This window comes from Gossypium hirsutum, chromosome D05 (assembly GCF_007990345.1).
Source record: "Gossypium hirsutum isolate 1008001.06 chromosome D05, Gossypium_hirsutum_v2.1, whole genome shotgun sequence".
Lineage (NCBI taxonomy): Eukaryota > Viridiplantae > Streptophyta > Magnoliopsida > Malvales > Malvaceae > Gossypium > Gossypium hirsutum.
The window spans coordinates 57,274,366-57,296,723 of record NC_053441.1 but is presented as its reverse complement, the minus strand read 5'-3'; the positions used below and the strand labels follow the sequence as shown (position 1 = coordinate 57,296,723).

Here is a 22,358-nt window from a genome sequence, read left to right as displayed (position 1 = left end):
GCAAAACCAAAATCTGATTCTTCGTAACATATGAATTTCTTCCTTTGTTTTTATTCACAAATTTTCTACTATAAAAGGCCGATGTGGTAGTTGACGGTAGTTTCCCACCGTCTCTACATCCAATGTAAACGACATCATTGATTTCTATGGAGGTGTTTCAGCAACAAGTAAGATGAGCCCAAGCATTTTCGAGGCGATCTATATCACGTTCTATGCTTCACTGAGTGTCGGATATTGAAGTGGAGGGATGCAACAAAGGATGATGTAGGCATCAATTTCAAGGTGGATTTCACCATACAACATTTGAAGAAAATTGCTTGCGCTTACATCGGTTTAATGGATTGTCGAAAGCTGGATAATATGGCTTTGAGGATATCCAATTGAGTCTGAGTGGAATCCTGGGAAAGAAGAGCATACTAAATATGTGTGAACTGTCGAAGGTGTTTATGGATGCTGTAGAAGAGTTTAGAAGCTTGGTCAAGCTCGGTCTAGCTCTATCAACTTTCACTTTAAATGTTTGAGGTCAATTTACCTTATTAAAATGAGCATAATTCTCATTCAATTATTTAAACTCAAATTTTAGTTTCAAACAAAAATGAAAAAAATATATATTAACAAGAAAAACTCGATTGGACTTGATAGCTATTCAAATCAAAGTATTAGGGTACTCGAATCCGGTTCATTTGTTAGCTCTAGCTCAACGTTGATCTGGCCAGGTCTTTTGAACATACCAGAGCTGACAGGCTTATCGTTGAACTCTTCTGCAGCATCTATAAACACCTTGGACTGCTCGCATATCTTTGCATGCTCCTCTTTCGCAATACTCAACTCAGCCTCTAACTTGGATATCCTCAAACCCGCACTATCCAGCTTTTGACGTTCCATTAAACCGATGTATGCACAAGCAATTTTCTTCAAATGTTCCATGGCGAAATCCACCTTGAAATTGATGCGTAAAGCATCTTTGATTGCATCCCTCCACTTCAATATCAGATCCTCTGTGACGTGCTCCAGCCGTAGATTGCTCATCTCTTTGACAGAAGCACAGAACACGATATAAACAGTCTCGGCAATACTTGGGCTCATCTTACTGTTGAAAAGTCAACAAAGGTAGGAAGCAACTTGTTAAAAAGGTTGAGCAAGTTGCACCGAATGTTGAAAAGTTGAATGGGATAATTGCAATTTTGGTCCCTAATTTTTTAGGCCATTTGCAAGTTAGTCCCTGAACCTCAACTATAAATAGGCCTTTTCATTTTTCATTTCAACCATCCCAACCAATCTTTCTCTCTTAGTTTTCTCTCTTCTCCCATTTGAGAATTCTTAAGGAATTCTATTTGTTTGTAATATTTTGGAGATAGTAAAGTTATCATCTGGTGTTAGTGCCCGAGGACGTAGGTATAATTTACCGAACCTCGTTAAAACTCTTGTGTTCTTTTTGTCCTATTTTTCTTTCAATATTTGAGGGTATAATAGTAGTATTTAATTGTGCTATTAAATTACGTTAGAAGGAATATTCTGACTAAGGAAAGACTTGGTATTTAAGAGATCCTTGTGATCCACCTCTCTTCCCTGGGAATTGAACTTTGTGTGATTTTTTAGTACAATAATTTACACGCTTCCGACCCTATTGGAACAACAAATGGTATCAAGAGCCGAAGGTTAATCGTAGTATGCTCTGTGGTTGCAGTTTAAACTGATCTTCCACATCAGAAAAGATTTCCTTAGGTATATTGAAAGATTATGGAGAAAATGGTCGGTGTAGGAGCTTCAACATCGTCCATGTGGACAAGACCGACAATTGCAAATGCAAGATTGGCCGTGGAGATCTTTGATGGCACGGGCCATTTTGGTATGTGGCAAAGTGAGGTTCTAGATGCCCTTTTTCAGCAGGGTCTAGACATTGCCATTGATGAAGAGAAACCAGATGATGTACAGGAGAAAGATTGGAAGGCGATCAATCGGTTGGCATGTGGCACAATTCGATCATGCCTTTCTCGAGAGCAGAGGTATGCTTTTTCAAAGGAGACTTCTGCAAATAAGTTGTGGGTGGCACTTGAAGAAAAATTTTTGAAGAAAAACAGTCAAAATAAGCTCCACTTGAAGAAAAGACTGTTTCGCTTCACATACGTCCCAAGTACCACAATGAATGATCACATCACCAAATTTAATCAGTTAGTCACTGATTTGCTGAATATGGATGAGACATTCAAAGATGAAGATTTGGCTTTGATGCTGTTGGGGTCACTTCCTGAGGAGTTTGAGTTCCTAGAAACTACTCTACTTCATGGCAGGAGTGATATATCTCTGAGCGAAGTCTGTGCGGCCTTATACAGTTATGAACAGAGAAAGAAGGACAAACAGAAAAACTCAATCAGAGATACAGAAGCTTTAGTAGTCCGAGGTCGTTCATACACTCGGAAGAAAACTCAAAAGGGGAGATCAAAGTCAAAGTCCAGACTCGAGAAAGATGAATGTGCCTTTTGTCATGAGAAAGGCCACTGGAAGAAAAATTGTCCAAAGCTGAAGAGTAAGGGAAAAGCTGCTGTAGATGCTTGTGTTGCAAAGCATGATACCAGTGACTCTGAACTATCACTAGTTGCATCATCATCGTCGTTCCACTCAGATGAGTGGATATTGGATTCGGGTTGTACCTATCATATGTCCCCTAACCGGGAGTGGTTCTCTGATTTAGTAGAACTAAATGGAGGAGTTGTTTATATGGGCAATGACAATGCCTGTAAAACTGTTGGGATAGGTTCAATCCAATTAAAGAATCAAGATGGATCAACCAGAGTTCTGACTGATGTTCGGTACGTGCCCAGTTTGAAGAAAAATCTCATCTCATTGGGAGCCTTGGAATCCAATGGTTCAGTTGTTACTATGAGAGATGGGGTTTTGAAAGTGACATCTGGCGCACTTGTGATATTGAAGGGCATCAGGAAAAATAACTTGTATTACTACCAAGGTAGTACAGTTATTGGAGCAGTCGCTGTAGCTTCCGGTAACAAAGACTTGGACTCAATGCAGTTGTGGCATATGAAGTTGGGACATGCCAGCGAAAAATCCTTGCAAATTCTGGCAAAGCAAGGATTGTTGAAAGGTGCAAAGGCTTGCAAATTAAAATTTTGTGAGCACTGTGTTCTGGGAAAGCAAAAGAGAGTGAAATTCGGCACTGCTATCCATAATACAAAAGGTATTTTGGAATATATTCACTCAGATGTGTGGGGGCCTTCCAAAACACCTTCGTTGGGAGGAAAACATTACTTTGTTACTTTTGTTGATGACTTTTCCAGAAGAGTTTGGGTGTATACCATGAAAACTAAAGATGAAGTGCTTGGAGTTTTTCTTAAATGGAAAACTATGATCGAAAACCAGACTGGCAAGAAAATCAAGCGGCTTAGGACGGACAATGGAGGGGAATATAAAAGTGATCCGTTCTTCGATGTGTGCCAAGAGTATGGTATTGTTCGACACTTCACAGTTAGGGATACACCACAACAGAATGGAGTGGCAGAGCGTATGAATCGAACATTACTGGAGAAAGTTCGATGTATGTTGTCCAATGCTGGGTTGGGCAAGCAATTTTGGGCTGAGGCTGTGACATACGCTGGCCATCTTGTTAATCGTTTGCCATCATCTGCATTAGAAAGAAAAACTCCTATGGAGGTATGGTCTGGAAAACCGGCTACAGATTATGATTCTTTACATGTGTTTGGATCCACTGCATATTACCATGTGAAGGAGTCAAAGTTAGATCCGAGGGCAAAGAAAGCTCTCTTTATGGGAATCACTTCTGGAGTGAAGGGATTTCGTCTTTGGTGCTTAAGCACAAAGAAAATGATCTGTAGCAGAGATGTTACCTTTGATGAATCTGCCACATTGAAAAAGGTAGCAGATAAAGATATTCAGACGAGCAATACTCCACAGCAGGTGGAGTGTACTCCAAAACAGGTGGAGTTTGAGCAGATGGGGATTTGCCCAGTTAATAAGTCTAATTCTCCAGCCACAATGGAGGAATTAGAGGTTGAAGAGGTTCTGACCCAAGAACCACTAAGTACACCAGAACCAGTTGCAGTTGCAAGGCCACGGAGAGAAATTCGTAAACCTGCTCGATTTACTGATATGGTGGCCTACGCCCTTCCCGTTGTTGATGATATTCCTATCACTTATCAAGAAGCAATGCAAAGCTTAGAAAGTGATAAATGGAAAAGCGCCATGGATGAAGAAATACAGTCTCTCCGGAAGAACAATACTTGGGAGTTGGCGCAATTACCGAAAGGTAAAAGGGCAATCGGATGCAAGTGGGTATTCGCAAAGAAAGATGGATCTCCTAGCAAGAAGGATATTCGCTACAAGGCAAGATTGGTAGCTAAAGGCTACGCTCAGAAGGAGGGAATTGACTACAATGATGTATTTTCCCCTGTTGTGAAGCATTCCTCCATTAGAATTTTGTTGGCCTTGGTAGCACAGTTGAATTTGGAGCTAGCTCAACTTGATGTTAAGACGGCTTTCTTGCATGGTGAGTTAGAAGAGGAGATCTATATGACTCAGCCAGAAGGATACACAGATGCTGGTGGTAGAAATTGGGTTTGTAAGCTTAACAAATCGCTATATGGATTGAAGCAATCCCCGAGGTAGTGGTACAAGCGATTTGATAGCTTTATGAGAAGGCAGAAGTACACAAGAAGCAAATATGACAATTGTGTGTATTTGCAGAAGCTGCATGACGGATCTTTCATTTATCTACTCTTGTATGTTGATGATATGTTAATCGCTTCGAAGAGCCAAAATGAGATAGATAAGCTGAAGGCTCAGTTGAATCAAGAGTTCGAGATGAAAGATCTAGGTGAGGCCAAGAAGATTCTCGGCATGGAGATAAGTAGAGATAGACAGAGAGGCAAGCTTTGTTTGAATCAGAAGCAATATCTGAAAAAGGTATTACAATGTTTTGGTGTAAATGAAAACACAAAACATGTAAGTACCCCACTTGCTTCTCATTTGAAACTTAGTGCTCAATTATCTCCGAAAACTGAAGAAGAAAGAGAATATATGGCGAAAGTCCCATATGCTAATGCAGTTGGGAGTTTGATGTATGCGATGGTGTGTACGAGGCCTGACATTTCACAAGCTGTTGGAGTTGTGAGCAGGTATATGCATGATCCTGGAAAAGGACATTGGCAAGCTGTGAAATGGATTCTACGGTATCTTCGAAAAACCGTAGATGTTGGTTTAATTTTTGAACAGGATGAAGCACTTGGTCAGTTTGTAGTTGGATATGTTGATTCTGACTTTGCTGGTGATTTAGATAAACGTCGTTCAACTACGGGGTATTTGTTTACTCTTGCGAAAGCCCCAGTGAGTTGGAAGTCTACCTTACAGTCTACAGTAGCTGTGTCTACTACAGAGGCAGAATATATGGCAGTTACAGAAGCTGTTAAGGAGGCTATTTGGCTTAATGGATTATTGAAAGACTTGGGAGTTGTTCAAAGTCACATTAGTCTATATTGTGACAGTCAGAGTGCTATTCATTTAGCGAAAAATCAAGTCTATCATTCAAGAACCAAGCATATCGACGTAAGATATCACTTTGTGCGGGAAGTCTTTGAAAAAGGAAAAATTCTACTTGAGAAGATTCCGACAACAGATAATCCCGCAGATATGATGACCAAGGTGGTAACAACAATCAAGTTTAATCATTGTTTGAACTTGATTAACATCCTAAGAATTTGAGCACCTTTAGGTGTATGGCGCTCGAGAGCGCATTTGGAGGCACTACAAAAGATAGCTTTATCGAATTTGGGGAGTTGAAGGAAGTATGTGAAGATGTGATTATCCTAATCAAATCTTCAAGGTGGAGATTGTTGAAAAGTCAACAAAGGTAGGAAGCAACTTGTTAAAAAGGTTGAGCAAGTTGCACCGAATGTTGAAAAGTTGAATGGGATAATTGCAATTTTGGTCCCTAATTTTTTAGGCCATTTGCAAGTTAGTCCCTGAACCTCAACTATAAATAGGCCTTTTCATTTTTCATTTCAACCATCCCAACCAATCTTTCTCTCTTAGTTTTCTCTCTTCTCCCATTTGAGAATTCTTAAGGAATTCTATTTGTTTGTAATATTTTGGAGATAGTAAAGTTATCATCTGGTGTTAGTGCCCGAGGACGTAGGTATAATTTACCGAACCTCGTTAAAACTCTTGTGTTCTTTTTGTCCTATTTTTCTTTCAATATTTGAGGGTATAATAGTAGTATTTAATTGTGCTATTAAATTACGTTAGAAGGAATATTCTGACTAAGGAAAGACTTGGTATTTAAGAGATCCTTGTGATCCACCTCTCTTCCCTGGGAATTGAACTTTGTGTGATTTTTTAGTACAATAATTTACACGCTTCCGACCCTATTGGAACAACACTTACTTGTTGCTGAAACATCACCGTAGACTTCGATAATGCTGTTCACAATCGGATGTAGGGCTGGTGGGAAACTATATTTTCCTACTGGTATGCACTCACCATGTAAGCCAGTGAAGTCAGAGAACTTCACTCTGCTCTCGTCATCAGCTTCAAGTTTCATAAGAATGTCAGTTATGGCTGCTTCATTATTAATGCATGTTTCAACTTCAGAACTCGTCTGATTTTTTGCTATACCGTCATTACCATCAACTACAATTACAGAAACTGTTCCCTGTATATTTTGTATCTCATTCATCTCCAAATTGCAGAGCCGAGACAATGAATTGTGAGGGAAAACAAATCAGGATTCCAGAATTTGAATCTTTATGAGAAACTTAATATGGTTTAACCCAAGGTATCGAAATCCAAACATAAATTCCAGTTCAAGCATTAGATTTTTCAAACATGAAGAACAATTAATATGCCATACCTTGTCAACAGCTTCAGAGTTTGTTCCATGGACAGTAAGAGTTTGAGGGTGAAGCTGCTTGCCGGTTGACTGGGTAATGTAACCATCCTGTCTCTGTTGAGCTGCTGCTTGGAATTGCGCAATAGAGAGTGGCAATCCAAGTTGTGCTGTCAACTGTCCATTCTCAACGTTGAGCCGTTGAATTTCCTCTTTCAAGCGTTTAATCTCCCCATTCTGTTCATCTGCTTTTACCTACACCGCAGAATGTTAATATCAAACAAGACAAATCTAAGAAATCAATTTACATAATTTGGTCACCACTTGACCATTCTAGGTAAAATACAATCATATCAATATGATGGGTTAAAAAGGGCATTTAAAGTAAACATTTTGATTATAACTAATTCCATTAAAGGCAATATTCTAGAGAGAGAAAAATAATTGGATTATCTTATACCTTGCGCTTTTGCCTATACTTGTAATCACTTTGTCTTTTGTTTTCTTTTCTTTGAGCTGGAGTGAGTTTAGATCGAGTCCCACCTTCTGATACCGTTTGATATGAAGCTTCGGGTGTTTCTTCTTGATTGAATTGATGGTCTTGGTCTGGCAGAGACTGATCCGTTGGTCCATCGTCTCCAGCAGAGAAGTAGAGATCGTCCTGTACTAACACAGAATCTTGTCTGCGAAGCATTTCATCTACTCCGGCCGAAGAATCAGTTTGGTGTGGAAGTTGAAGCTCGTTGGGTATGTTTGAGCCAAAAAATGAAGTAGATCCATTTGATGAACAACCCTCCATGTTTACCCAGATGTAGAACCTTGATTTGAAGGGCCAAAACAAAGTAACAATTCCTGAATTCAACTAGATTTCTGCAATAAAAAAGAAAAAAAAAACATATACAGGAGGAACGCAAGAGATGTAATAAGAGATGGGGAGTAAGAGTTTGAAGTCTCTGATTGGATGGGGTTAGATTATTTATTTATTGACATATTTGCTTAAGGTGGTCTCGTAGTTGAAAAACTTCAATCGCTCGACAACTCCCGACCTGTAAGTCAGGGAACAATCACGCCTGTAGAAGACGTCCGAATTTGTAAAAGCTTACAATGTTTTATTTTGGGTAAACTTTCCTTATAGTCACCCAAATTTTAAGGTATTTTTGTATTGGTCACAAAAAAAATTATTATTATATTAGTCACTCCCATTAGATCAATTGCAGTTTATAGTCATCCTACTATTAAAATACCTTTGATCACCAAATGAAATATTGGAATAATAACAAATTTGGTCTTCAACATTCACCCATTTTGTTTATTTAGTTCTATTTGTTTTTTTAAATTCAACCTTCAACATTTATACATGGTGTAAATTTGACTTTAATTCTAAAAGAAAAATAATAAATAAAAATTTTAAAATATATAAATAAAACTTTATCAAATTTTCAAAAATATTATAAAACATTCAAAAAAATTATAAAATTTACTGAAATTGATAAATTTTAACATATTATTTAAAATATATATAATGTAGAGATAATTAATATATATATTGTTAATTTAGTCTTAATTCCTAAAAGATCAACCTTGAATGCTTTAAATTATTTATGGGTATATGATTTTTGTCCATGTTTTATGAAAATAGGGTTAAGTATGCAAGTGTTTGTGTTATCGAAATGTATACTTTTATATTTCGATTTTATTAGTAAAAACACTTCTACGTGCCTCTCAATCTTGATATAGGTAAATTGGTTCCTCTAAAAAAATGGAGTAAATTATCTCTGATAATTTAAAAAATGAGCAATTAAGGACAATTAATCACGTTGATATTGAAATAATGCCAAGCGAGAGTGCGAATAAGTTTCGGCTTACTGTTGAATCAGGATGTTACAATCAGCCCCTACGATAATTTTATATAAAAAATTAGTAGCTAAAACAATCAATAACTCCTTAGAATAATCTGCCAAATCAGCATATTTAAACGAAATTAATATGACACTAAATCTCACTAGCTTCCACACTTACACTACCCGTTAACTATTTCGAAATCATTGAACGAAGGGAATCGAATACACCTGAAAACGACACAATTAAATATTGATTAGAGGAGTGGAACAACAATTTTTTTTTCTAGAAAGATACGGCTAAAGAGAGAAAAACAGTAACCCCAATGTAGTGTTTAAAATGGCACACACGAGGGCTGCTTTGGGCGGCACAAGGAGGGAAATTTAAGGGCTGATTAGGGGTAGTATAAGGCTTGAAAAAAATAAAGGAAAAGAGGGTTGGAAATAGTAGTACAAGTCAGCATTTCAAAAGCATAAATAGACAATGTTAGAAGAATAGAGATTGTTAACATAAGATTTGTTAGTTAGTTATCATTCAGTTGATTAGTCTGGTATAGTTGGTTAGGAGAAGTTACTCATATTGAAGTATATAAACATTGATAGTGTATTGATTAAAGTAGATAATAATACTAAGCAATTTCTCAGAAAAAATTCTTTCTCTCTAAAATCTATTCTTGTAATAGTGTAGTACCTAACATTGTGAAAATTATGTCAATGGAGTAAATCTGGTTCAGTGGATAGGTGTTATGCTTGTGTGTGTGAGGTTCTAGGTTTAAATCTTTCCTTTGAATTTTTGTCATCTTTGGTCTTAACCTCTATCCCTCATCATCTGACATAAAAAATATTTTCATTCAATTAATTTCAAGGATGAGCCTATTAATTTAGTGGTAAGGCTTCAAATTAGTTCAATACCCCGTGTGTGCAAAGTAGAAGTATTTTTATTTCCTTACACTATGCCGCCCATGTAGTGGTATTTGGGTTGAATTTAAACTCTAAGAGAATCTGTTTAGAGGGTAATCAGATTTAATGGGTTGAGTGGTGAGATAATTTTTATTTACCCAAAATCTCTCCACAAACTGTCGTTACTTTCCCACTCCTTCTCTTTGCCGTTTCATTGTTTTTTTTTCCAATCTCCCTATTCTTGATTTTTCGCCATTTTTGCTCCAATAAGTCTTTGTTAATATTTTTTTTATAACAACCTTTGTTCCATCTTTAGTTGCCTTTTGGTTTCAATTTAACCTTGCGAAGGTCGGTGTCATTAGTGGTTTTTGAGCAATCTTGACGGTTGGTGGTAAGGAATATGTGAAAGGATTCGTACTTTGTCGAGTTTCACGATTTTGGGGTTAATTTGTTTCCTTCTTTGTGTGACGCGATTTTGATTACTCTGAAATCTTTGGTTTAGGTGACGTTTCTGTAACAAATAGTCTTCCGGTGATTTGAGAGATTTTTAGTACTGCTGCTACTATTCTGGGTTTGTAGTCAGATGCCAAAAGGTTGATTCCTGGTTTGATAAGGTTTATTGGTAGCAGTTTTGGTTGTTTAACGATGTAGTTTTGGGTTTCATTACTAATTTGAGTGGGTTGAATATGGATTTTAGGTTTTGGAATTCTTGCCATGATTTTGCTTCGGAAAATAGTAAGCTGTATATCGAAAAACTCAAAAAACAATGAAGTGCTGAAAGTCGAAAATTGGACTGTCGACGCCATACGGCCGGTTAATTGGGCCATGTCGGCTCATTTTTTAAAAATTTTCGTTTAGGCCCATTTTGATTCGTGAGTCATGTTTAGCCATTTTGTAGGGTTTGTACTGTGTAAAATTGACTTTGAAAATGTAACGTCTGATAATTTGATATTGTAGGTGATATGAATAAGGTATGTGAAATTCGTGTGCATGAACTGTTTTCTAATGAATCTGGTAGCGTGATTTGTATTGTTATGTTTGTATATGGGTATGAGGTTTGGTTACGTTATTTTTATGTTTCTGATTCTGCTATGTGATCATGCATGTGACTTTATAGCATACCAACTTGCTTATGTTGAATTTGTGAGAATGCCATGCTTTCTAAATTCTATTACGGTACGACTACATGTCTTACATGCTTGTCGTTTTGATTATGTAAATGCATGCCATGTCACATTGTATGGGGTTGGGATAATATGAAAGGGAGGAATTTTTGGCAGTTTAATGGTCTGCACTATCTGGTGGTTTATCCACATATTTTTATTTGGCAGCTTGGATACAATATAGTGGCTTCACCACTGTAAGCAATAAATTTTTGTCCGACTAGAATTTGTGTTTAATTTTCAAAATTTCAAAAAAAAATTTAAAAAAATAAAAATTGCATTTTGACCCCTAAACTTTTCCTAAATTTCATTTTGACCCTTAAACTTTCTTTAAATTTCACTTAGACCCCTAAACTTTCATTAAATTTCATTTTAATCCTAAATTTTCTAAAAATTACATTTAGCCCCAGAAGTTTTGCTACATTTGTGATTTGGTCCTTCAGACAGGTTACGTGATTTGGGGCACCCACTTCCCAGATTTTCAGGCCACAAACATGGGTGGCTGCTCCTTCTTCACCTACCACCTGCAAAAAGGAAGCAAATATCAACTATAAAATGGGTTTAAAACCCCAAAATCAAAGGGACACCCACGAAAAAAATCAAAAAAACTTGCAAAAAGAGAGATTTTTTCGAAGGAAAAAAGAAGAAAAGAGAAGAAAAGAGAAAGAGGAGAAGAAAAGAAAGAGTACCGGCGTCGGAGGAGGTAGCGGCGGCGCAAGCGGTGGTGGAGGCTAGACTTTGAAGAAGAAGAAGGAAGAAGAAGGAAGAAGAAAAGAGGAAGAAGAAAGAAAGAAAAAAGAAAAAGAAAAGAAATAATAAAAAATATTATAACAGTCGGGTCAACCCGACCCGACCCACCTACGACCCGATCCGACCCAGCAGCCCAAGAAAAAAAAGAAACAAGCCCAAAAAAAAACCAAAGAAAAAAAAGTAGCAAAAAGAAGAAGAAAGAAGCAGAAAAAAGAAGAAGAAAGAAGCAGCCCAAATGCAGGCCCAGCGCAGCAGCAGGCCAAGCAGGCCCCCAGGCCCAGCGCAGTAGCAGACCACCCACACCAGCAGGCCAGGCCCAAGCCAGCAGCCCAACCGGCCAGCCCAGCAAAAAAAAAGAGAAAAAAAGAAAAAGAGAGAAAAGAAAAAAGAAAAAACAAGAAAAAGAGGTTCAATTCGTGTAACCCGTTCGACGAAGCTCGTGTTTCGGTAGCTTTTCGGTAATTTCGTTTATTTTATTTTAATGCTCGTATTTTTATGTTATTTCGTTTTAATATTATTAGCATTTTATGCATATTTATATTTATATTTTTAATTTAATTTGATTTTTATTTTATTTTATTTTAAATAATTTTAATAAATAAGGCAACGAATCGATTTAACATAAAATCGTTGATTTCATCGCTATGTTGGGTGAATATCACCGGTTTGCGTTAAACTCGATACGCCCTTTTAAAAATAAAAAAATATTTAAAAAAATTGTAATTTCAATAATCCTCGTGCTTTTAAAAATTCTCATGTTTCAAAAATCTTCGTGTTTTCAAAATTCTAGTGTTTCAAAAATTTTCTTGTTTTCAGAAAAAATTTTCGTGTTTTATAAATTTCCGTATTTTCAAAAAAATCATGTCTTTCAAAAATTTTCGTGTTTTCAAAAAAAATGACCGTGTTTCAAAAATTTCCGTGTTAAAAAAAATCTTCGTATTTTCAAAAAATTTTCGTGTTTCAAAAATCTTCGTGTTTTCAAAAATTTCGGTGTTTTAAAGATTTTCGTGTTTTCAAAAACTCCGGTGATTTTAAAAAAATCGTTTTCTAAAAAATTTCCGTGTTTCAAAAATTTTCGTGTTTTAAAAATTTTCGTGTTTTAAAAATTCTCGTATTTTAAATTTTTTAAGAAAAAAATTGTGTTTCAAAAAATGTCTTGTTTTAAAAATTCTCGTGTTTCAAAAAATGTCGTGTTTTAAAAATTTTCGTGTTTTTGAAATTTCCGTGTTTAAAAATTCTCGTGTTTTAAAAAAAAAACTTTCATTTTTTTAAAAAAAATTTTCGTGCTTCAAAATTCTCGTGTCTTAAAAAAGTTTTCATATTTCAATCGGATCACGACTAAATATTAAATGGAACTCGTATTTTTGAAAATTAAGACAACATGCGTTTAACGAGATACCAATTTTGGGCGTCGCGAGGGTGCTAATACCTTCCTCGCGCGTAACCGACTCCCGAACTCTAATTTTCTCTGGATCTTCACGTAGACCTAAAATTACCTCTTTTTTAGAAAAGTTTAAAAATAAATTTTTCTTCTAAAAAGAGAATTTATTAGGTGTCCGATCACACCTATGAAAAAAGATCGGTGGCGACTCCCTTTTCAAATAGATCGAGATTCTGTTTTCAAATTTTCAATATTTATTTCGATTAGCGCCCGTGCCGAAATTTTTAGGTCGCTACAACTGGCGACTCCACTGGGGAAAGCCTTTTTGAGAGTCGTGTCTGGAATTAAACATGTTTTGTCAAAATTTTCAAATTTCCTTGTTCAAAGTAAATATTTGGTCGTGATCCGAAAATCTCGTTTTCAAAATTCATGCATTTGTATCGTGCTGTAAATATTTCTTCTAACTTGCTTATTTGGTTGTTTTTCAGTTTTTAATTTTTATGGTTTTAATTTTGGTTTAGTTTCTTTAAGTGAAACGTAAAGGTTTATGAGTTGTTCCCCACACACCGTGCACTTGTATTTTCGCATAACATGAGCTCTCTACCCGGGCTCCGTCCGTTTAAGTGAAAGTAAACGCTACGCCTTCGTGAGTTAACTCGTCCCTCCGCACAGGCTAGTGAATACTTTCGGGTTACATATGATTTATGCTTTCGTGAGTTAACTTGTCCCTTCGCATAGGCATAAGTAAATGTAACCCCTCGAATTGAACTCGTGAGCCTGTGATAGGCTATGACCGAGGTTCCGTGTTAATCTTAATAGATGATAGTACGGGCAATTCGAGTACCTATCTAGAACCAAAACCGCATATAATGAACCATACGAGCCACCTAACTAGAGCCATGCTGAACCTTCGTCCGTTTAGTAGTCACCAAAATAAGTGCACGGAAGGAACGCCTCTTACCTTTTGCACTTTCGCTTTCTATGCAAGGGAATCGAGTCCATTGGACCAAGTAGCTTAATTTGTTAGATTTTCCACAATTTTTATCTGATCATATGTGTTTTGCTAACCAATGTTGTTTGTCTGTATTTCTATTTTTCATCATGCATCATATACATCTTGTTAGGAAAGGGTTGATTAGAGATTGGTTGCCAAAAAGGGGTTTCTGATAGAGGAGTCAATTACACGAGTGACCGAAACGTTGTGTAATAGACTCTTTTGATTAAAGAAATGCCTAAATAGGGGCTATCTTGAATTTAACACCAATTTCTTGCATTTCTTTCATGACTAACAGTCATTTGACATTCATGCATTCATGCATTCATTTATTCATTGCATATTCCATACTCGTTCGCTGAGGTTAAAACATACAATTCGCTAGTTGTGCATACCATACGGGAAACCAGGGACATTCCACGAAAAATTGCCTAGCCTTTAACAGGAGAGTTCAAGGACTAATTGATGCAGGTATCCTATGATTCGATAGTACCAGTAATGCAACTGGGAACCCGTTCCCTAACCATACTGAAGGGAATGTGAGCACAGTGGGGAAAGAAGATGAATGGCAAGTCAGAAGATGTGTTTCAGAAATAAGGACGCCTCTGCAGAAAATCTGAGAGGCACTGGTTAAGAATGGATTGCTCTGTCGCCCCGGCGATAATCTCAGAAAAGAATGTCAGGTTCTTTATGATTTTCATGGAATTGTAGGGCACGACATTCAATCATGTGAGGAATTTAAAAGATTACTGCAAGACCGGATAGATAATAAGGAGATTGAGATCATTAATGAAGGAGGGGCCAATGAGAAAGAAGTATGTGCCTCTGACAATCAATCGTCAGGTTGTCCGTATAGCGCCGATCGACCGTTGGTAATTTATTACGACGCGATGAGAGAGCCATTGAAACCACAGATGGTAATTGAAGTACCATCTCCTTTCCCGTATAAGGACAACAAAACAGTACCGTGGAGATATGATGTTAATATCGTTACACCGGAAGTTGAAAAGTCCAAAGCCATAATTGAAGATGTTGGGGAGGTAGGTCATTTTACTCGAAGTGGACGATGCTATTCTAAAGAAGTTGAACCGGTAAAGAAAAGTAGTGACTCGAAGCAAAAAGGGAAAGCAGTGATGCACGAGGTCGAAGTCGAGCAAGAAATTCCACCCGTGCAAGAAACTAAAAAGCCTGTGAATGAGGAAGAAGCTCAAGAATTCTTGAAATTTATTAAGCACAGCGAATATAGTGTGGTGGAACAACTGAGCAAGCAGCCAGCACGAATCTCAGTTCTATCTCTACTGTTAAATTCAGAGCCACACCGGAACGCTTTATTGAAGGTGTTAAATCAAGCTTACGTGGCCAACAACATATCTGTCGAAAAGCTTGATAGGTGGGTAAACAATCTGAATGCGGACAACTTCATCTCTTTTAGTGATGATGACATACCGCTAAATGGTAGAGGTTCGGTGAAAGCGCTGCATATCACGACCCGCTGTAAGGGCTACATAATACCGAACGTACTCATCGATAATGGGTCAGCATTAAATGTTATGCCATTGGCTACACTTTCCAGAATACCGATAGATTTGTCCTACCTAAAGCCCTGTCATTCCACGGTAAGGGCCTTCGACGGGACGAGGCGTGAAGTCATGGGAAAGATCGAAATCCCTTTGGAAGTGGGCCCCTACATATATGAGGTCGAATTCCAAGTCATGGACATTACACCCTCTTATAACTGCCTTTTGGGAAGACCTTGGATTCATTCTGCTGGAGCAGTCCCATCATCCCTCCATCAAAAAGTGAAATTCATCATGGATGGTTGTTTGGTCACAGTCGAGGGCGAAGAAGACATCATCGCATCTATCTCTGCTGATGCGCCATACTTGGAAGTAAGCAAGGATGCAGTGGAATGTTCCTTTCGATCCCTTGAATTCATCAATGCCACTTTCGTCGCTGAGGGAAATAGAATTCCAATGCCAAAACTGTCGAGAAATACCAGAATGGGTGTCAAGTTGACCGTAGGAAGGGGAGCTCGTGCGAGAAGAGGTTTAGGGAGATATATGCAAGGAATAGTGAGGGCTTTAAAGCCAGTGCACCATAAGGCCCGATACGGTTTGGGGTTCCAGCCCGACATGCGCCAAAGAAGAAGACAGTGGAAGAAGGATCAAGAAAGAAGAATTGCAAGAACTTTGGGCCGAGAACCAGAATGGGAACCAATAGAGTACCCTCATTTGTCAAAAACATTTACATCTGCGGGAATGATGTACCCTGGACAAGAGGATCCACGAAACATGCTGGGATTAATTGAAAAGGATTTTCAGAATGTTAGTATAAATGTCATTGACAAAGAAGCTGGTGCAAGTAAAGATGTCTCGAGGATACGCCCTTGCCCTCCTGGTTTCATGTTAAACAATTGGATTGCTGAGGAGCTTCTTGTAGTTTATAAGCCTTCAGAGTAATGCTAAACATCAACCTTCTATTGTGTCCTTAGATATAATAGAGTTCTTTTGTAAGAGTTTGCATTCGCTCTTTATCATTTAAATGAATATCAATGAAGATGCATTTTGTCACGATTTTTCGCATTATCACTAATTTCATAATCATTTTCTCATTTCATAGCCTATCCTTACATTTGCCTCATTGCCATGACATAACATTTTGTTTGTTGTTTCCAATACTTGGATGTCCCCTGATAGCTTCCTTTTCCATTCAACTTTCAGGTGCTCAGATATTGACGACATGAATAAGCCCGTTACGAATCTTGAAATTGATTTGAGAAGGCTGTTTGCTTAGGAGAATTTGAAGCCGAAGAAAATGCTGAAGATTATGTCTCGTCTCCTGAATTGTTAAGAATGGTGGAACAAGAGGATAAACAGGTTCTGCCTCATGAAGAATCTGTAGAAACAATAAATTTGGGCACTGAAGAGAGGAAACAAGAAGTGAAGATTGGGACTTCTATTTCAGAAAGTACCAGGCGTAGTTTGATCACTTTACTCCGCGAATACAAAGATGTTTTCGCGTGGTCATACCAGGACATGCCAGGGCTAGATGAAGATTTAGTGGTCCATAAGCTCCCATTAAAGCCAGAATGCAAGCCCATCCAGCAAAAATTAAGACGGATGAGGCCCGAAATGCTGTTGAAAATAAAAGAGGAAGTCAAGAAGCAATTTGACGCTGGCTTCCTACAAGCCTCCAAATATCCAGAATGGGTGGCTAACATAGTCCCGGTACCAAAGAAAGATGGAAAAGTACGAATGTGCGTGGATTACCGTGACCTGAATCGAGCAAGCCCAAAAGATAATTTTCCTTGCCCATATTGACACGTTGGTGGACAACACAGCAAAACATTCATTGTTTTCTTTCATAGATGGATTCTCGGGGTATAATCAGATCAAGATGGCTTCTGAGGATATGAGAAAACTACTTCATAACAATGTGGGGAACGTTCTGCTACAAGGTGATGCCATTCGGGTTAAAGAATGCTGGGGCAACATATCAGAGGGCTATGGTGACGTTATTCCATGACATGATGCATAAAGAAATAGAGGTCTACGTCGACGATATGATTGCTAAATCTCGAGGAGAAGAAGAGCATGTAATGAACCTCAAGAAGTGTTCGAAAGGCTGAGAAAGTTTCAGCTAAAGCTTAATCCAGCCAAATGTACATTCGGGGCTACCTCGGGAAAGTTGCTAGGCTTCATTGTCAGTGAAAGAGGTATCGAAGTTGATCCAGATAAATAAAAGCCATCCAAGAATTACCACCTCCGCGACGCAAAAGGAAGTTAGAGGATTTTTAGGGAGATTAAATTACATCGCCCGATTTATCGCTCAACTTACCAACCAATGCGACCCAATCTTTCGGCTTCTTCGAAAACATAACCCGGGAGAATGGAACGAGGAATGCCAAGTGACCTTTGATAAGATAAAACAATATTTGTCCAGTCCTCCAGTGCTAGTACCGCCAACTCCGGAAGACCATTAATTTTGTATCTGACAGTGTTCGAAAGTTCAATGGGTTGCGTACTGGGACAACATGACGAGTCAGGAAAGAAAGAAAAGGCGATCTACTACCTCAGCAAAAAGTTCACTGAATATGAGGCAAAATATTCGTCCGTTGAGAAATATTGTTGCGCTCTGGTTTGGGTAGCTGGAGACTCAGACAATATATGTTGTATCACACGACATGGCTAATTTCAAAGCTGGACCCAATAAAATACATGATGGAATCGCCGGCACTATCAGGAAGAATGGCACGATGGCAGCTCCTCCTTTGGAATATGACATTGCCTATGTAAGTCAGAAGTCAATAAAAGGGAGTGCAATAGCTGACTTCTTAGCAACTCGAACGACAGAGGAATATGAGCCTTTAAGATTCGATTTCCCAGACGAAGACTTAATGTGCATCACAGAAATAGAATCCGAGTCATCAAAAGAGAAGTCATGGAAGATGTGCTTTGATGGTGCGTCAAATGCTTTAGGGCATGGAATTGGAGCAATCCTGGTATCACCAGACGGGAATCATTATCCGTTCACTGCAAGACTGAACTTCTTCTGTACCAATAATATCGCAGAATATGAGGCCTGTATCATGGGGCTTCGTGCAGCTATCGAACGAAACATCGAGATCTTGGAGGTGTACGGGGACTCAGCCCTAGTGATTTACCAAATCCGTGGAGAATGGGAAGTGAGGGACTCAAAATTGATTAAGTACAGCGATTTAGTGGCTGGATTGACAAGGAATTCAAAGAAATAACTTTTCATTACTTCCCACGAGAAGAGAACCAACTGGCTGATGCCCTAGCCACTTTGGCTTCAATGTTCAAAGCAAGTAGAGAAGCAGAAATAATGCCCCTCAAAATGAGCATATACGAGGTCCTGCACACTGTTGTAGCATTGAGAAAGAAGTAGACGGACGGCCTTGGTTCCATGATATTTAGAATATATCAAGAATCAAAGGTATCCCGAACAAGCGAATGAGAACGATAAAAGAACAATTAGAAGAATGGCAGCGGATTTGTTCTTGATGGGGATATCCTGTATAAAAGAGGAAAGGATCAGATGCTTTTGAGATGTGTGGATGATGTTGAAACCAGAAAAATACTTGAAGAGGTCCATGAGGGAATTTGCGGAACGCATGCCAATGGTTTCAATATGGCCAGAAAGATCATGAGACTCGGTTATTATTGGCTGACAATGGAAAGTGACTGCATCAATTTGCCAGAAATGCCACAAATGTCAAATCTACGGCGATAAAATTCATGTAGCCCCTTCACCCCTTCATGTCATGACTTCTCCGTGGCCTTTTCTATGTGGGGCATGGATGTCATAGGGCCAATTTCTCCAAAAGCTTCAAATGGACATCGATTCATTTTTGTGGTTATCGATTACTTCACAAAATGGATTGAAGCCGCTTCGTTTGCCAATGTGACGAAGACTGCAGTGTGCAAGTTTTTGAAAAAGGAAATCATTTGCCGATATGGTTTGCCTGAAAGAATCATCTCAGATAATGCCACGAATCTGAACAATAAGATGATGAAAGAAGTGTGCGAGCAGTTCCAAATAAAGCATCATAATTCCTCGCCCTATCGCCCAAAGATGAACGGGGCTGTTGAAGCAGCTAACAAGAACATTAAGAGGATCATTGGGAAAATGACTGAGACATATAAAGATTGCACGAGAAACTTCCATTTGCTTTGTTTGCATATCGCACATCTGTACGAACATCTACGGGAGCAACTCCTTTCTCTCTAGTCTATGGAATGGAAGCTGTGCTACCTATCGAGGTTGAGATCCCCTCTCTGCGAGTATTGATGGAATCAAAGTTAGAAGAAGCAGAATGGGTTCGAGCTCGATATGATCAGTTGAACCTCATTGAAGAAAAACGTCTAAGGGCAATTTGTCATGGGAAATGTACCAAAAGAGAATGATCGCAGCCCATGACAAGAAGGTACGACCAAGAGAGTTCCATGAAGGAGAACTCGTTCTGAGAAAGATTCTCCCAATACAAAAAGACCTGCGAGGAAAATGGGCACCAAATTGGGAAGGACCATACGTTGTAAAAAGGCATTCTCAGGAGAGCTTTAATCCTTACCGAGATGGATGGGAAGGAGTTACCGAATCCGGTGAATTCGGATGCGGTGAAGAAATATTATGCTTAAGATGAAAACCCGAAAAGGGCATCTAAAAAAAAAGGGCGAAAACCCGAAAAGGGCGTCTTGATTAGTACAAAAAGATTAGGATGAAAACCCGAGAGGGCGTCCTAATGAAACAAACCTGGCGGTCGAACGATAGGTCAAGTAGTGAGACTACAGTATTTGAAGCACTTCTGAAAGCTCGAAATTTTCTACGCAAGAAGCCATGCTCGAAAAGATTATTGATTGAGGAACGTGGAAGAGTTCATGTGTTGAATATCTAGAGCATTTGTATCCGTTGAATACGACCTTTTCTTTCTTTTTGACATTTTTACTCTCATTGGTTAACTTTCTTTGTTTGCCACACTTGAAATAAAGGAATATGAGATATCCTTTGTGTCCCTACCTGACCATTTTCATGCATCTCATTATGTGTTTATTTAATGATAAATAGTGAAATGACATACTCTAAACAAAAGAAATGTCAAGCATTACCGGATAAGAATTTGATAAGTGCAAGATCTTCAAAGCAAGAACAAAGTTTAACCAAGGGCAAAAAGGGTGATATCTGAGAAACGTCGATTACTCGTAAAGCTCGAAGACAGGTATGAGGCCTGAAGAGAAGGTCGAGAATCAAAGCAATGAACGCGATCCTCAACAATCATGGCGAAAATGACATACGACCAATATGCTTAAGGAGCACTGCATAATCATGTAGGCATAAAGGCATTTAAGACAAACATGTGCATATCATGATGACATCATGCATGCATATACAGGTAATCCAGTAAAGCAAGAAATCTTGAATGAGAGTCGCACTGAATCAAAGGAAAAGATACCCGAGTTCTACCAAAGGACAGGTTTTGGTATTTTGATGTTTAATATTCATGCTTTCCAAGGAAATCAACTCATATTGCGAGAAATGAGTTGAGCCTCAAGACACGTTGAGGTATTTTTAAATTTTTTAAAAAAATCAACTCATATTGCGAGAAGTGAGTTGAGCCTCGGGCACGCCGAGGTATTTTTAGTTTATGTTTTAAATTGACTCATATTGCGAGAGTGAGTTAAGCCTTTTAATTTTTGTTTTTCAAAATCAACTCATATTGCGAGAAGTGAGTTGAGCCTCGGGGCACGCCGAGGTATTTTAGTTTATGTTTTAAATTGACTCATATTGCGAGAGGTGAGTTAAGCCTTTTAATTTTTGTTTTTCAAAATCAACTCATATTGCGAGAAATGAGTTGAGCCTCAAGACACGTTGAGGTATTTTTAAATTTTTTAAAAAAATCAACTCATATTGCGAGAAGTGAGTTGAGCCTCGGGGCACGCCGAGGTATTTTAGTTTATGTTTTAAATTGACTCATGTTGCGAGAGGTGAGTTAAGCCTTTTAATTTTTGTTTTTCAAAATCAACTCATATTGCGAGAAATGAGTTGAGCCTCAAGACACGTTGAGGTATTTTTAATTTTAAAAAAAAATCAACTCATATTGGAGAAATGAGTTGAGCCTCGGGCACGCGAGGTATTTTTAGTTTATGTTTTAAATTGACTCATATTGCGAGAGGTGAGTTAAGCCTTTTAATTTTTGTTTTTCAAAAATCAACTCATATTGCAAGAGGTGAGTTGAGCCTCGGCTCACATGCTGAGGTATTTTCAATTTATGTTTTTTTCAATCTATGCTTTTCAAAAATCAACTTATATTGCGAGAGGTGAGTTGAGCCTCAAGGCACGCTGAGGTATTTTCAATTTCTGCTTTACTAATTCTACTTTTCAAATCAACTCATATTGCAAGAGGTGAGTTGAGTCTCAGGCCACACGCTGAGGTCTTTTCAAATTCTGTTTTTAATTTCTGTTTTTTTAATTTCTGTGTTTCAAAAAAAAAATCAACTCATATTGCAAGAGGTGAGTTGAGCCTCAGGGCACGCTGAGGTATTTTCAATTTCTACTTTTCAATTTCTGTTTTTCAAAAATCAACTCATATTGCGAGAGGTGAGTTGAGCCTTTTAATTTCTATTTTTCAAAAACCAACTCATATTGCGAGAGGTGAGTTGAGCCTTTTTCTATTTTTCAAAAAATCAACTCATATTGCGAGAGGTGAGTTGAGCCTTTTGCAAATTCTGTTTTCAAAAATCAACTCATATTGCGAGAAGTGAGTTGAGCCTTGGCTCACGTGCTGAGCTATTTTCAATTTCTATTTTTAATGTCTAGTTTTAAAGAGTCAATTCATATTGCGAGAAATGAGTTGAGCTCAGGATCACATGCCGAGTAAAGAATAAAGATTGGACAATTGAACAAAATTTAGTGCTTTTAAGTCTTTGCACTATCCTTGTTTCACAATGATGAGCAAAGAGGG

General features: G+C 38.1%; 1 protein-coding gene across 1 annotated transcript; it reads right to left on the bottom strand.

Moving 5' to 3' along the window:
• Nucleotides 1-6,412: 6,412 nt before the first annotated feature.
• On the bottom strand, nt 6,413-8,028 carry LOC107902924 (uncharacterized). The gene is made up of 2 exons (XM_016829030.2): nt 7,314-8,028; nt 6,413-7,108 (listed from the first exon to the last, which is right to left on the bottom strand). Exons 1-2 carry the CDS (start codon nt 7,650-7,652, stop codon nt 6,749-6,751), a joined length of 699 nt encoding a protein of 232 aa, XP_016684519.1. The 5' UTR covers nt 7,653-8,028; the 3' UTR covers nt 6,413-6,748.
• Between the last annotated feature and the right edge of the window lie 14,330 nt (nt 8,029-22,358).

Coding starts and splice junctions, on each gene's coding strand:
- LOC107902924 (XM_016829030.2), bottom strand. CDS start 7,652: ATGGAGGGTTGTTCATCAAATGGATCTACTTCATTTTTTGGCTCAAAC. Junction 7,109..7,313: donor AGTATAGGCAAAAGCGCAAG/GTATAAGATAAT, acceptor TCTGCGGTGTAG/GTAAAAGCAGATGAACAGAA.